Source organism: Herpailurus yagouaroundi, unplaced genomic scaffold, assembly GCF_014898765.1.
Source record: "Herpailurus yagouaroundi ecotype Mexico unplaced genomic scaffold, PumYag 193, whole genome shotgun sequence".
In the NCBI taxonomy this organism is placed as follows: domain Eukaryota; kingdom Metazoa; phylum Chordata; class Mammalia; order Carnivora; family Felidae; genus Herpailurus; species Herpailurus yagouaroundi.
Window position 1 is genome coordinate 3,346,169 of NW_024412424.1, and position 16,030 is coordinate 3,362,198.

Here is a 16,030-nt window from a genome sequence, read left to right on the forward strand (position 1 = left end):
GATTCTGTGTCTCCCTCTCTCTCTGCCCCTCCCCCGTTCATGCTCTGTCTCTCTCTGTCCCAAAAATAAATAAACGTTGAAAAAAAAAAAAAAAAAGAAATGGGCCCTGAAGTAGGAGTAGGAGCTTCCTTGCCAGTCAGCAGGAAGAGGGCACAGCCTGGGCTGGGGGTGATGTGGGTCCTAGGCTGTCCTTGCTGCCGGCCCCAGCCCCCCCTCCCTTCTCTGGTTGCTCTTGATCAACAGGAGAGTAACAACATGGTGGTGCCTGCCATGCAGCTGGCTAGCAAGATCCCAGACATGTCCGTGCAGCTGTGGTCATCAGCCCTGCTGAGAGGTGAGTACAACAGCCAGCCCTTCCCAGAGATCAGGGCCACTGGTGAGAGCCCAAGCCTAGAAGATACCAGGTAAGCCCTGTTTAGCTTCTGCTTAGACTGGGTCTCTACAGGGCACAGCCCCAATTCCAGCATATACTCAGGCTCCACAGGAGATCCTGTTTGGGGGCAGCAGGCACTGGGCTCAACACAGGATCGGTTCAGTCTCTCCATAAAGCCGTTTCTTGGAGTCTGGGTGAAGAATCGGGCTGTAAGCCCTACCCCTCGTTCTTGGTTTCCTTCCCCCTGAATGGCTGTGTCAGTCGTCCGTCAGACAGTACTGGCCAGGGTGCTCTGGGTGCCCAGTGGACTCTCCGCAGCCATCAGCGTTGTTACTGCTGCTCCCCTGTTTACAGATTGTGCTATTAAAGTCCAGAGACTCACCCAGGGCCCCCTGGAAGAGACAGAGGACGAGCTGCTCCTGTCTGCAGTGGGCTCTGTGGGCCTATTCAGTCCTCCTGCCTCAGAAGTGGGTGTTGGGTTCCCTGCTCTAGTGAGTTCCTGTGTGCCTAAGGGTTGGCCACGCCCTCCCCGGGAGGCCCAATATCCACAGGGAGCCTTAAGAGCTTTCACTGCCCAACCAGCCCTTGTGTCTGTCCATGTGGGCCACACTGCTCACCCACCTCCAAGAACATGACTCAGGAACTCAGAAGGGCATGTGTGAAGACTGTTGGCAGGTGGGCTTGCGGATCCCGAGACAGGGCTCAGGGCAGGTGACCTGCCAGGTACATAGGAACCTACTGGTTCGACCTTAGGGCTCTACCCACACCCAAAGGGAGGACATGGGGGTGGTGACAGGGCAAGATGAATCTACCCTGTGTGTGTGTGTCCCACTCTTAGACCTGAACAAGGCCTGTGGGAATGCCATAGATGCCCATGAAGCAGCCCAGATGCATCAGAACTTCTCGCAGCAGCTGCTCCAGGACCACATTGAGGCCTGCAGTCTCCCTGAACACAACCTCATCACGGTATAGGCACTGGGTTTGGGGAGGCAAGATGGGGGTGCTGGTTGGCTCCTCGGGTCCTAGTTACCCAGCCTGAAGCACCCAGGGGGCTTGTTCCCTGAGGAGGGACGTACACGCTTAGCTGCCATCTCCTTGCACGTCTCCCAATAACCCCTAACTCAGCCTCACCTCAGGAGCCCCCTCAGATCGGGAAGACAGCACCAGTCACCCAAGTGGGTGATGTAGGGTGCTTCCCAGGGGCTCCGCTGACTCACGTGTGGAGGACAGAGGGCCCTGGCTGGGTGACCAGCCCAAAGAGGGCAGCAGCCCAGGGCAGACACGCGGCCCATTACACCCCTGCTCCTCGCCCGTGTGTTCTCTCCTCTCTGCAGTGGACGGATGGCCCACCTCCCGTGCAGTTCCAAGCTCAAAATGGACCCAATACGAGCCTGGCCAGCCTCCTGTGAGGCTCCTGAAGGGAGCCACCCAGCTTCTCGGGGACTCTGTGGGGTCCAGTGTGTCCCCTACTTCCTTCCAGATGGCACTTGAGCTTTCCTTGGAGGTGTGCTGGAGTGTGTGTCCCCAGGCTTCCTTCCTGACTGTCTCCAGAGCTTCCAAGTCCCTATGGAGTGTGCGGTGCTGATTCCGCCCTCCCAGGAAGGGCTGGCCAGCCATTCCCACCGTGTAACAAGACCCCCAGTGCTGAGGCTTGCAGGTGGGATATTGGAGCCAACTTTCCAGAGCCATCTTTTAAAGTGGACTTGAATTGCCAGTTCTGCTTCCACGTTTGAGTCACGCCTTTAAGGGAACGTGTCTGGGCAGGGGACTGGGGTGCCAGTTGCCAGGGTGGGTGGTACCACTGGTGCATTGCCACATGACTTCCATCGCCTGGGCCTCCGTGCCTGGCTGGAGTGTTTCCTCTGCTCACAGCAACTTCCAGAGCCCAGAGGCAAAACGCCAGTTTCTGCCCCAAAATTGGAGGGAAGAAGTAATGGCATGTGTCAGGGACAAAAATGCACATCCCACCATGACACTTTTCCCGGCTTGCCTTTCTGTCCAGTGTCCTCTCCGCCCCCATCTGACAGCCAGGGCCTCTGATCGGGAACCCTGGGGGACCCAGGAGCTTGGCTTCCAAACATCTGTACCTTGACTGGATTCAGTGTCCAGCCATGGAGGTGCACATTCTTGTAGACACGGGTGTGCATGTGTGTGTGTGTGTGCGTGTGTGGTGATTCACAGAGCTGGAGCTGGGGGCTGAGACTCTTAATGTGTGTATCAGCTACCTTCCCCCGTCAGCATCCATGCTGCTGGGCAGGAAGCAGAGGAGAAGGGAGGGGACCCTCCTTAGCCCACCTCAGGGTGCCCGAAGGAAGAAGGGCCTTGCTTCCTGGCAGCTCTGTGGTGTCCGCAGACGCCTGGAGCTCAGCTGGCGAGCAGACAGCGGTTCCCCTGGTCCCTCGCCCTGCTCTCAGGAGGGAGGATTGAGGTGACCTGCCTGCCTTGGGTCTTCGGACAGCATTGAAACCTCTTCCTGAGCTGGACCCCAGGAGGCTCTGCCAGGCTCAGACAACCGTGCTCAGTTCTGTGCTCCTCTTGGATAGTCGAGGAGGTACCCCAGCGGTGATGGTGGCATTGAGGGCAGTCGAGGTAGCCACCTCCTCCAGCTTCCGGTGCCTGGAAGCGGTGCCTCGAAGCGTCTCCCCAGAGGAATGGTGAGTGGTCTTGCTAGTCAGGGTGGCTTGTTAGTTTGCATCTTGTTACCCTTGCACTGTGAGGGCTGCTTCTCGAAGCCTCAGTGTCTGACAGAAGGAACACTGGGATCACTCAGGTCAGCTGCTCAGGCCCTGAGGCCTGGGTGTGCCTTAGCCACAAGCAGGGCTGTCAGCAGACCTCCCTGCGCTGGGCCACTGCCCTTACCAGGCCAGCATCAGGCCCTTGCTGCCCACGTGGGAAGCCAGTGACAGGCGTGCAAAGTGAACTGCTGATTGGAGGCATGGGCTGGCCAGGACTTGTCCTATAAGGACCCACCATCTCTGTGGCATCCTGGATCACTCAGGAGAGCCTAGCACTGTCCCATGCTGCTCAGGGCCCCCATTTTGGCTGACCCTCCTGGGCCCATGAGGCCTACAAAAGAGGGTATGACATGTGGCCACAAGTTGTCCTGTCCTGTCTTCCTCCCCCCGCAAGGGTACCCTCTAGGCCCTCCCCTCCACCCAAGGGACAGAGCCCCCTCTTACCATGAGCTGCCCCTGTTGGCCTGGACCCCGCACTGTATGACCTCTCCAGACCCTCATTACTTCTTCAATCACACTGTACATGTTTGTCTCTTCATATTTATTTAAGCCTTTCTTTGCTTCTAGGGCATTTTTTTATGTAGAGCAGTTGAAATAAGAACCTCAAAACTTAACATCTGTTCTGATGTTAAAGTATGTTTAATGACCACCCTGTTATCTATGTTCATGTAAAGTTAAGGATAAGTTTTTATGTTTACAGCTAAGAATTCAGTACTCCATGTTTAATATTCCACTCTAGCTTTATGGAAGCCAGACTGCGTGTACATGCATTTATGGGCGTGCAAGCTTTGAACTTTCCCTTTGCTGTAGCATCTTTTGGTTACATAAAGCTGTCATAGTACTTTCTTGTGAATCCGAATTGAGTGCCTCTCAGTTTTTCACTCAATCATAAGAATTTAAGACAGGCAGGAAGTGATCACCCAGGGAGACCTTACACACTCATAGCTAAGTATTCAGAAAAAATAGATAAGTGAAAAGTCCCAAGCTTTTCCGTGCACAGCGGTGCAAGGGAGGGAGCAGCAGAAAGATTCCTGTTGGCAGGTAAATTACTGAAAGCTGGCCAGACTCTTGTGTGCCCCTTCCACTCCCTCCTGTGGTCCTCAGGGTCTGGGAGCTGGTCCAGGAGATGCTGGGTTCCGGGTACACACGCTGCTGCCTCCCCACTGCTGGCTCTTTGCAGTCACCCATGGGTGAAGCGAGGGTCCTCTCCCTGGGGTAAGAACTCCACCCCACTTATTGGGAACACTGGCAAGGAAATCAGATAAGGGCTGCCCGGTGCAGTGGGTCGCATTTGTTGATTGCATTGTCTCTGTTCTGTTAAGGGTTTTTAAGAAGTATGTTTGGCATAATGTCTTTTAATGGGTTTGTAATATCTTCTGGTTTTAGCAGCCTGTAACTTCAGCTGGTGCTTTTAATCAGGAAAAAAGTTTTTGTAAATACAAAACATTGTTTAAAAGACGTAACCATAGAACATAGCTTCCCGTTTTTGGATTTCTTTTCCTATATATTCAAAGTAAAATAATTTGCAGGAGCCATCACTTGCTTTGTCTTTGTCGTGTTATCTGTCCCTTGTGCGCACTACTCCAGAGATGGGCTCTCACCCTCTGGCCGGGCTAGCAGGGCCACTAGACGAGTGGGCATCGGGGAGTTCTGCTAACCAACAGGTGTGAGGATGCAAAGCCCCATCCCCTGGACTGGAGGACCTAGTGGAAACCTGAGTCTTCTCTTCAACCGATGATGTTCCTCCAGAACAGCCCCACCTGGAGGAGAGGGGACCCCATAGACATCAAACATTTGGTCCACAGCGCTGCCTGTGCCTCCCTGGCTCTTACCACAGACGCACTTGCTTATTCACCTAGTGTCCTATTTCCTGTGTTCTTAGAAAACACAGGGTTTGGGATTGTTTTTTGTTTTTCAATTTTTCTTCTCTTTTTTGACATGAAAGTCACATAAAATTAGCCATTTAATGTGTACAATTCAATGGCACTAAGTACATTCACGGTGTTGTACAACCAACACTTGTCTAGTTCAAGAACATTTTTATCCCCTCAAAAGGAAATACTGTCCCCATTAACTCTCAATCCCATTCCCCCTCCCCCAACCCCTGGCAGCCACTAATCTGCTTTCTGTCTCTGGATTTGCCTGTTCTGGACATTTCATATAAATGGGATCATACACGTGGCCTTTTGTGTCTGGCTTCTTCCACCCAACGTATCTTCAAGGTTCGTCCACATTGTAGCATGAACCAGAATTTCATTCCTTAAAGCTGAATAATATTCCACTGTATGGGTGGACCGGTTTGTTTATCCATTCGTCCGTCGATAGGTGTTTGGGTTGCTTCTTCCTTGTGGCTCTTGTGAGGAGTGCTGCTGTTGTGGATGTCCCCTACACATTTTTGTTTGAACATGTGTTTTTGATTTTCTTGGGTCGTGTCTTGTTCTTAATATGCAGGGATGGTGTCTGGCTGCCACCCACACTGTGTCAAGGCCCTCGTGTTGGTCTCCTCACTATGCCCCACAGTAACGCCAAGATGGTCTCAACTGCTCCCTCCTAGGAGCACGTCTGAGCTTTCTTTTGGGCCATGGTCCCAAGGCAGGACCACGGGCCACTAGGTGTGTCAGTGACTCCACACAGCCCTGCCAGGAAGAATTCCCCACTGCAGCACGGTGGCCCCACCACCCCCATTGTTGACGCCTGCCCCCCTCTGCTCCATCCCCAACAACCCAGCCATAAATGGCTTTGTCACTTGGGGTGGACTCTGCCTGCCCTATCGTTGGCTTGGACGTCGTTTTTTTCCACCTTGAGCCTCCCAGCCTCTCTGCAGGAATCACAACCTGAGCCCACCCAACCAGAGCACAGCCACAAGTCCACCAGGTGACAAAACTACCCGCCAGCAAACACGTGGCCACCAGCTGGGAGTGAATCACATGCGACTAGCAAGCCGGTCCCGAGATGGCCACTGTTTCACAGGAAGTAGGCTCATTTGGGTGCTGCAGCACAACGCCCTGGTTGAATAAACCACTTCGCAGAGAATTTTCCCCAAATTGCCAGATAACGATGAACAAAGAATGACTGCTGGAGTCCTAGATTTGGGGGGAACCTCTCAGGTAAAGCCAGGCGGGCTCCCGTCAGCAAAACTGGTCAGCACAAATGGACACGGTATGGAGAAGCTCTGCGGGGGTGAAGGACACACTTGGGACGTGGATGACCGACACACCCAGGAAGCGGTCACGGGAGGAGGGGGAGGACGGGAGTGGGCCTCACAGAGGCCAGCGGATGGCGAGGGCAGCTGGCCCAAGCACTGAGTGGCCAGGGTAGGGGGTCACTAGTTGTCCTTCCACACACACCCCGGTCCTCAGACATCCTGCCTGTCACTCCACCCATTTCTGGCCACCTCCACCGCCCCTCCCCAAGTCACAGTCACATCTCCCACCTGGATATTGTCCAGCCTCCTCCCTGAATGATCCTGGAACATTCTGCGCTTGCTCCCACCTGTCCCCATGCCAGGGGCACTCTCCCTGTGGCTGCTCCGCTCAGCAGCCCGGCATCAGCCAGGAATGTCCCAGTTCGGGCCCGGCACATGTCAGCAAGTCCACAGAACAGCCCCAGAGGAAGAGCACAGGCAGGACTGGCAGGTGCCACTGTGGACACCTGCCTACGTTGTCTGTGGGTGTCAGCATGCTCCGTCCCTGTGCCTGGGTCGCCCCCACCCCCCAGAAATGCCAACAGGACCCTACTATACTGCAGGGGGGTATGAACTTCACACCCCCAGGCCAATGCGCACTGGGGGTTCTGGGAATTGAAACGTTCACGGTGTATGTTGGCTTCCCCTTTTGACCTAGCTGAGTGTGTCAGGTTGACGTTTCCCCACAAAGAAGGCTCTTCAAGGAGAGGCAGGCAGCCCTGCGTCTATGGTCCCGTCTGTCCCGCATCTGACATGGCTTCCTTGATTTGAACGATGTTGGTAAACTCCAGTCAGCTCAAAGTTGTCAACTGGATACAAGAGGCCAAAGTGCTACTGGGGTCAGAGGAGGGTGGGCTCTACACTCCACCTGGGTCAAGGGACGGGCTGGGGGGCGAGGGAGCTCCACTCCCTCATCCCCCATCCCCTCTAAGTGCTGCTTCCGGGCCCCAGAGGGCCAGTGGAAGGGGAGGAGGGGCATTGCCGAAGAGTTTAAAGGCTTATTTCACCCCAAAGTCATGCTCACGAAGTGAGCCTACAACGCAATTGGACGGGAAAATTCCGTGTTATTTTGACTTCCTTACTACTTTAATATTTTGGGTACTTTTTTCAAGGATCAGAAAAGAGTTCAAAAGACTATTGTAGCGTTGCTGTGTGAGAAATACAAGACTCCCAGTACATTAACAGCTGCTACAACGAACGTCATTTTTTTAAAATCACAGTGTTCTTAACGCTAGATTAGGAGTTTGTGAGCGAGAGAGCACCGTCTGCCCCATCCCCGTCTCAGAGACGCTGAAAAGCTCTCCGAAACACAGCTCTCTAGAGACGGGCCACTTCGTGTGTTTGTTTTGCTTTGAGTGTCCTTCCTAACCACGAATCCGTATACGTAGCGTCTGTGCCACATGGAATCCAAGCTCCGTGTGCATCCATGGAATCAGGCAGACTCGGTCCAGAGTGAGTGTGTGGTCCCGAACAAGTTCTGCTGCCTAGAGCTCTGCTCGCACATGCTCCCCTAAAGGGTTAAATACAAACTGCTCAGAAGTATCACTTTGAACCGGAAGTGTATCTCCCACTCTGTCTTCATCTGCATGTGTCACCAGTTGCTGTGGGCAGCTCGGGCTGCTCCATCCTCTGCCACCAGGGGGCACGGCGGCCTGAGCAGTGTTCCCACCTGGTAGGGCCGACTGGAGTCCGGCTGCAGCTGGGAAGGATGGGCTGGAGGTTACCAGTCCCCGGCGAGGCCAGGCCTTGTCCTCGATTGCGGGGATGTGGAATAGCCTCCCCCACAGGGGCTCTCAGTTCCTCTCCTGTATCCTGTGGGATCGGGGATGCTGACCCCCAGGGTTCTCCAGGTATTAGGGCCACACCATTCCCTCATTTACTTGCCAAACATTTATTTGGTATCTACTCGCTGCTGGGTGCTGGGGCCACAGCAGGAGCCATATCAGGCAAAGTCCCTGTCCTCAGGGAGTGGCCATTCTGCCAAGAGTCTGACAATGGGCCTCAAGTAGGAGTGAGCCTCGTCCCACTTGAGAGAAGCGAGCAGCACCCTGTAGGATGGTAAACCAGGGGACAGGTGGGAGGCACAGTGACGGGACAGAGGGGAGACCTCCCTCAACCAGCCAGTCAGAGCCGGCCGACGTTTCAACTTCTGCGACGCAGACAGCAGGACTGTCTTGGAGAGGGCGTGGACCGGCCCTCCTGCCCGGCTACTCAGAAAAGGGTACTGGGTGGGCACTGGGGCTGCCAGCCCTCCTATGGCACTCTGAAGAGCAGGGGCTGCCACCCACAGCATCCTGAGTACAGCTGACGCTGGGCTATCTCCAGGAGGACACTGATGGATGGAGAAAGCGGCCGAGCCCCCATTTCCAGAAGAAAGATCAAGTCCCTGGGTCCCCTCAGGTCCTTCTCCCCCCCACCACACTCACGCCTATCTGCCAGAAACAAACGGGGGGTGGGGATGACGCAGACGGGGCCAAATGTGCACGGGGGGGGGGGGGTGGTCGGATAGTGACAATAACAAAGATGGGGTCGCTGACCCTCCCCCCCCCGCTGGTATAACGCGGACGCCAACAGCAGGTGACGGGGGTCAGGGCATTCCGGACATCACCACAAACCAACAAGAGCAGATGCCTCAGTGCCAAGTTCCTTATCCAAGTGCTCCTAACACCCAGCCCAGCAGCTACCACACTGTTTCCTGAGCTGCCCCCTCCCAAGGGAAAGGGAATTCATCTCTTGAAGAAGTTCTTCCTGCCTCCAGAACATTCCTCTGCCTTCTGGTGCCAACAGAAGGAAGTCCCAGCTGGGCCACACCCAAATCCCTCATTCACAGGATCTGTTTCTCCCTCTCGGCATCTAGTTCTCCTCGGACCCAAAACCTTAAGGAGATTATTTTCCAGGGATTATTTACCCCTCCCCGACCGTGTCCTGAAATGGTCACGGGCCACACTTGTGGTTGGCCTGGTTACAGGACACCCACACCTTACCTTGGTGATCACAGCCAGTGAGGACAGTGGGTGAGCGCTGAACACACTCCCGTTCCGTCTCTTAACTCTCGCGAAAAAGGCCAGAACCTAGATCCACCGGAGACACGGGAGACAACACGATACGCGTTTGTGATGCAGGGAACACCAGAGGCATTCCGATGAATGCTATGTGGCCATTTAACAAGAGTCGGGGGACCCAAAAGGATCAGCAATTCAGGTTCACAGCTTGGGGCCAACGTGGATTTTTGAAGCTCGTTCATCTCTCTCTCCCAAGGCACGCCAGATTCTCACCTTTATATCTGACCAGTTCCCCAAAAGGCACCAGGCTGTGGGGGTCACGTGGCGTGGACTACGCGAACCCGGACTGACTCCTAGCGGTGGCCTGGCACATGACAGATTTCTGCCATTCTCAGATTTAATTTTTTTTTTTCAACGTTTATTTTTGGGACAGAGAGAGACAGAGCATGAACGGGGGAGGGGCAGAGAGAGAGGGAGACACAGAATCGGAAACAGGCTCCAGGCTCCGAGCCATCAGCCCAGAGCCCGACGCGGGGCTCGAACTCAAGGACCGCGAGATCGTGACCTGGCTGAAGTCGGACGCTTAACTGACTGCGCCACCCAGGCGCCCCCATTCTCAGATTTATACTAAAGGACTGTCCATCACTGATCTGCCATTCAAATCTAACTGGGCGTCATATGTTTTCATTTGTTAGGTCTGGCCACCCTGGAGGCTCAATAAGATCTTTGAATAAAGGGAGTGTAGGCCTGAAATCAGAGAGCTGGAAGATTACGGAATCCAAATAACGAGAATTTTACTGGTGGGAAACAGAGCTCACGGTGCCTTGCAGGATGGTTCCTTCTTCCCATCAGAGTAAAAGCTCACCTCCTCCCAGCCTCTCCCACCTCATCCCTGCGCACAGGCTTGCTGGTCGCTCTCTGTCCCGTACTTGGTGCCACCTCAGGACGGTGGCACCTACTATTCCCCTCTGCCCAGAAGGCTCGTTTCCCGGGTCTCCGCTCAAATCCGCCTGCTTGCAAGCCCATGGCTCCTGCCTTGGCCAGTCACTGTGTCACACCCTTGACTACTTTTCATCCTCATCATCGGTAGTTGAAATTACCTCGCTCGCTTCTCTGTCAGTCTGTCCCTTCCCACTCGACTCGCTCACCACAGCATCCAGACAGGTGATCACAGGCCTCTGAGTAGCTATGGGTGACAACTCCAATGGGGAACCTGGGCCTTATACTGAAGCTCCTACCCCAACCCCATCTCTCCCTATCCTCCTAGCTCCTGGCTCTCAGCATCGCCTGGAGCAGGAATGAAGGTTTCCAAGACCAGGTGGTTCTAGGAAACTCCTAGATTAGTAAGATTAGTAAAATTAGTAAGAAGGTAAGTTAGTCTCTAAAGCTAGGCAAAAGCTGTGGTTCAAGTTTTCCCAACCCAGGACATGTAGAAATAAATACCCCTGCTCCAAGTATCCTAGGAATTCTCCCCTCCTTGGAAGGCCCCAGTGCAGGGGCTTCTAGGGCTTTCTCTGGCGGACAGCAAGCTGCTTCGTTCTCAGGAACATTCTAGAGGCTGGAACCAACCCCCCACCCCCAGGACAGTTCTGAATCACTAATTGAGGTTGGTTACTTGAGTCTGTGGTGAGAAGCATCACTCGCCAGACCGCTTGCTTTCAATTTAAGAGATCAGAGCCTATGGACTGACTGTACCTCTGTGTGTGCACAAAATCAAAAGTGGGCCTCATATGTCTGCATATGGACTGGAACCCCCCTGGAGGGACATGAAAGAGCCTGATGTCACAGCCTGTGGGCAAGGAGACAGGAGGCCTGAAATTTGGAGTGAGAGAGAGAGATGCCTCCTCCTGGTGCCTTTGTCCTTGAACAAATGAGTGAACTTTTGAAAGATTAAAACCAAAAGGACAAACTAAGGTGGAGGCACTACGTGTCCTCTTTCATGCCAGGCCATCCTTGAAATGCTCACCTTGCCATCTGTCCACTGCCAGCCCCATGTAGGTCTGCAGGGGAAAGAGAGGAGACTCTGTGCTGCACAGATCTGTTTCTATAGTATTTACATGTCTGGGGGGAAATCTCTTTCTCCCGGCTCTCTTGTCTATGCTTCGGCAACAGTCCAGAAGGAAATTCTCATGAAGAAGCCCAGAGCCTTGGTGATCAGATGTGTCAGAGGCTGAGCAACAGGAAGGACAAGCCTGGCCCAGTCTGGGTGGAAGCCAAGGCAGGGAGCCCTGATGGCCGGCTGCTTCCCCACAGACTGGCCCAAAGGCCTTAACATGGGGGACGGGGGCAGCTCAGCAGTGACAAGGAAACTTCTTTCGCTAAGGCACACGTGAGACCTTTAGGGCATGATTCCTGAGTGCTCAGAGCTCCTTGGGGACTGCCGAATTCCGCCCAAGACAAGAGTCCAAACCCCGGATCCCCAAGCTGCCTGTTCTGCTCCTGGAGTTTAAACGACCATGAAGGTACAGTGAATTTCTGGCCTTTAAGACTGCGTCAGGCTCAGCCCAGAGAGCGGCTTGGTCCTTGCTTTGTTGTCGAGCTAAGTTGTACCCTCTCTGCGTACTCCTCACTTGGGAAATGTAGGAGGTGGACTAGCTGATTTCTTAACTTCTTCTCTGGGATGTCCAACATAGGATTATCTACGCGAAGAGGGGACACAGAGGGGAGAAATGAAGAGGCATTAAGAAATTGTGGGTGACTCCAGAATTTAATGTTTATAGGTAATTGACCATGGGTAGATTAACTGCGTGTGTGTATTTATTATGTGTATATTGAGGAATGTGGTTCTATTCTCTGGGAATATATTATGTACTAGAGATAAAAAAGAAAGAAACAGGGAGGCCTGGGTGGCTCAGTCCATTAAGCGTCCGACTTCGGCTCAGGTCATGATCTCATGGTTCGTCGGTTCGAGCCCCGCGTCGGGCTCTGGGCTGATAGCTCAGAGCCTGGAGCCAGCTTCAGATTCTGTGTCCCCCTCTGTCTGCCCCTCCGCTGCTTGCACCCTGTCTCTTGCATTGTCTCAAAAATAAATAAACGTTAAAAAAAATTTTTTTTTAATGCACAAAAACTAAAGGATTATAAACAGAAAACGTTAAGTCACCAACACACTCATGGCCTCCGCAGGTGGAAAGCCTTGGCTGGAGTCGGGGATTTCGTCCTTCACTCTGGACCTTCCTGCCTCTCCATGCTGCAGCCCAAAGAGCTGTGACCACGCCCGGCTCTAGTTTGAGGTGGCCGGGAAGACTTTGGGGGAGAGAGCAGACAATTGCAAAGATTTCAGGTTGGGAATTCAGACCTGGGTTCTGGTTTGGTTTATTTGTGACCCTGGCCGAGTAGAAAACCCTGAACCTCAGCTGTATCCCCTCCCAAATGGGGCACTATTCCTTGACCCCACACAACTACTAAGAGAGGGAGATGTAGTGAGGGAGGCAAAAGCTGGCTTAGCCAAGGGCAGCATGCTGAACCAGCCCTTTTCAAATCATAAACAACGTTCTACCGACTGTGAGTTCGCCAAGATGTTGATGGGTGTTCTTAGAATGAAAGAAAACAGGGGCGCCTGGGTGGCGCAGTCGGTTAAGCGTCCGACTTCAGCCAGGTCACGATCTCGCAGTCCGTGAGTTCGAGCCCCGCGTCGGGCTCTGGGCTGATGGCTCAGAGCCTGGAGCCTGTTTCCGATTCTGTGTCTCCCTCTCTCTCTGCCCCTCACCCGTTCATGCTCTGTCTCTCTCTGTCCCAAAAATGAATAGACGTTGGAAAAAAAAAAAAAATTAAAAAAAAAAAAAGAATAAAAGAAAACAGATCACATGGTCACGGAAGTTTGCAATATACCACAATAACATCCATTATCAATAGTAAAGGTTTAGCGAAATCCTGTAGCTGACTGAATAATTTGACAGAGAAATTAATCGTAGAATCCCTATTGAGATCTTGAGGCATTCTAATGTCCCATGGAGTCCAGAGAGGGGCATTTTGTGCCGATTAATGTATCCCCATGGGGGATACATTCCAAGACACCCAATGGATGCCTGAAACCACAGATAGTACTGAACCCTGTATATACTATGAATTTTGCTCTATATACATACCTATGATAAAGTTTAATTTATAAATTAGGCACAGCAAGGCACAATAACTAATAATAGAATAATTATAACGATACAATGTAATAAAAGTTAAGTGAATGTGGTGTCTCTTTCACATTCTCTCAAAATATTTTATTGTATTGTGCTTAACCCTTCTTCTTGTGATGATGTGAGATGATAAAATTCATACACAATGAGATGAAGTGAGGTGAAGGACGTAGGGACTGTGACACAGCATTGGGTTACTGTTGACCTTCTGACAATACCTCAGAAGGAGGATCGTCTACGTCCAGACCATCATTTGCCCACGAGTAACTGAAACCACGGAAAAGGTGTGGATAAGGTGATACTGCTGTGAGGCATCATTCCAGAATGACGCATCCCAGGGAGAAACTGGAGTGAAGGGAGGGCCACAGGAGGACTTTGAATGCCAAGCTAAGATTCAACCTTCGGTGCTGAAGGTTTCAGAAACATCTTCTTCTTAATCACAAAAGCAATACAATACCAGCCTCCTTAAAAATGGAAGTTTTGGGGGGCGCCTGGGTGGCTCAGTCGGTTGAGCGGCCGACTTCGGCTCAGGTCACGATCTCGCGGTCCGTGGGTTCGAGCCCCGCGTCGGGCTCTGTGCTGACAGCTCGGAGCCTGGAGCCTGTTTCGGATTCTCTCTCTCCCTCTCTGCCTCTCCCCCACCCACTCTCTCTGTCTCTCTCTCAAAATAAATAAGTAAATTTAAAATAAAAAAAGAACTCTCCAGAGATTTAAGAGCTTTCAGCCTAGGACACTGGAAAGTGACGTTAGTGCAAAAGAAAAGAGTGATAAAGGCTAACTAGTTTAAAGGATAGGGCTCCCTCTCCCTTTTCTCTGCCATTATGGTGTGTGTAATTGACTCTGTGCCTCGCCATGTCTTCTTACATGACTTTCAGGATCAAGGGATTCCTGGTTGAGAAACAAAAGCAGACTCATCCCATTCCCAAGTGGGTTTTGATGAAAATTAGTGATAAAATCAGGTATAACTCTTAAGAAGAGACATTGGAGAAGAACCAAACTGAATCTATAAGTCACTTGTGAGACGGCACACATAGTTATACTGTCTCAAGTTCACTAACATCTTACCATGTCATATTGAAAAGGTCACTACTCTTTCTGGGCAGGTGGACATGTTTTATTAGGAAAATAATGTTTTTCCCCTTTGTCTCTGTGCTTCTGCACTAGTAGGTTGGTTCAGTAATAAATATATGAGAACTTTTGTTTGGGGGGAAAAAACAGAATGGAGAATGGATTAAAGAGAAAGACATCAAATTTTGTCTGGAACACGTTCAGATGTTGGGGTTGAGTCACATCCCATGTAGAAAGGAAGGAGATCCTAGATAGGAAGTCAAGCTGACTGGAAATACACATCTGGGAGCTCCTAAGAGTTCCACTCCTCGAAGGGATTCATTCTCTGAAGAAACACAGAGGGCACAGAGGAGTAGCAAGACAGGAGCAGCCTGGAAGAATTTCCAGGTAAACTGGCACGAAGACTGAGCAGGAGACCAGAAGAGGCCAGTTCCCCAGAAGCCATGAAAGACATTTCAAGGAGTACGGAGTGTCCTCTAGACGCTGGAGGTTGGCAAAAATGCGGACCAAGAAGAGGGGAATCACTGACTTCTCAGTAATTTGAGAGAAGGGTTTTAGTGGCAGGATTAGATACCAGCCTGACAGGAGGAAGGAATGGCAAGGGAATGAAAGCATTTAGGCCAGGTCTACAGGTGTGATATGCATGCCACTTGGAGGCAGACAGGGAGTCACTTCAGTCCTAGGGCGCAGGACTGTTTTGTCTCAAGGAAGAGAGAGGTTAAGGGAAGGCTCTGAAATGCAGCCGAATGAAACCCCTGACCTGGGTTTTAGGCTCAGATGTAACTGCTTGTCTGGGATGCTAAAGGCCTTCAGATGCCGCAGAACCTCAAGGGGAATTCTCCCCTGGCGGCAGTAAAGCAACTCTTTTCCATCTAGCACAGCAGTTGGCTTCTCCCTTTGCATGCAAAGTGGCCACACATGTCTAAAATGAACTGGCTCCAGGGGCGCCTGGGTGGAGCAGTCGGTTAAGCGTCCGACTTCAGCCAGGTCACGATCTGGCGGTCCGTGAGTTCCAGCCCCGCGTCGGGCTCTGGGCTGATGGCTCAGAGCCTGGAGCCTGTTTCCGATTCTGTGTCTCCTTCTCTCTCTGCTCCTCCCCCGTTCATGCTCTGTCTCTCTCTGTCCCAGAAATAAATAAACGTTGGAAAAAAAAAATTAAAAATAAATAAATAAATAAAATGAACTTGCTCCTGCTCAGAAATACTTTGATGCCTGGTTGGGGAAGTTACCCTTTTGGGTTAGTAGTCTTCTGGGCTGTAGGCATGTAGGTGTAGACAATACTTTTTGCTTCAGCAAAGGGCTATCACTAATCCCATTTAATTATGTCAATAAGAATCAGGTAAGATTTGTTACTAGAGTCCAGGTTTTTGATCTAGAGACTAAAAAAGCCAGGCAGAAAGGGCTCCTGGGCTCCATTTGGACTTAATTCCAGATTTTCTAGCCTGGATAGTTCAGGTGCTACCTGACTTTCTCTTGGGGAAGCAGGAGGGTGACAGGTCAAACTCTTGAATTGGTAGTGTCTATTTCTCTCTGGAACC

General features: G+C 52.0%; 1 protein-coding gene and 1 pseudogene across 3 annotated transcripts in view; both read left to right on the forward strand.

The window, feature by feature from the left end:
* Window positions 1–4,646, forward strand: part of MAU2 (MAU2 sister chromatid cohesion factor) — a 30,511-nt gene extending 25,865 nt beyond the window's left edge. For all 3 annotated transcript variants that reach the window (XM_040445031.1, XM_040445032.1, XM_040445030.1), the window contains exons 17-19: window positions 244–334; window positions 1,212–1,339; window positions 1,708–4,646. In XM_040445031.1, coding sequence (XP_040300965.1) covers window positions 244–334; window positions 1,212–1,339; window positions 1,708–1,782 — 294 coding nt within the window. In that variant the 3' untranslated portion in view covers window positions 1,783–4,646. The remainder of the gene's footprint in view (window positions 1–243; window positions 335–1,211; window positions 1,340–1,707) is intronic.
* Window positions 4,647–14,276: 9,630 nt separating this feature from the next.
* On the forward strand, window positions 14,277–14,433 carry LOC121011301 (60S ribosomal protein L39-like; annotated as a pseudogene).
* Window positions 14,434–16,030: the final 1,597 nt, after the last annotated feature.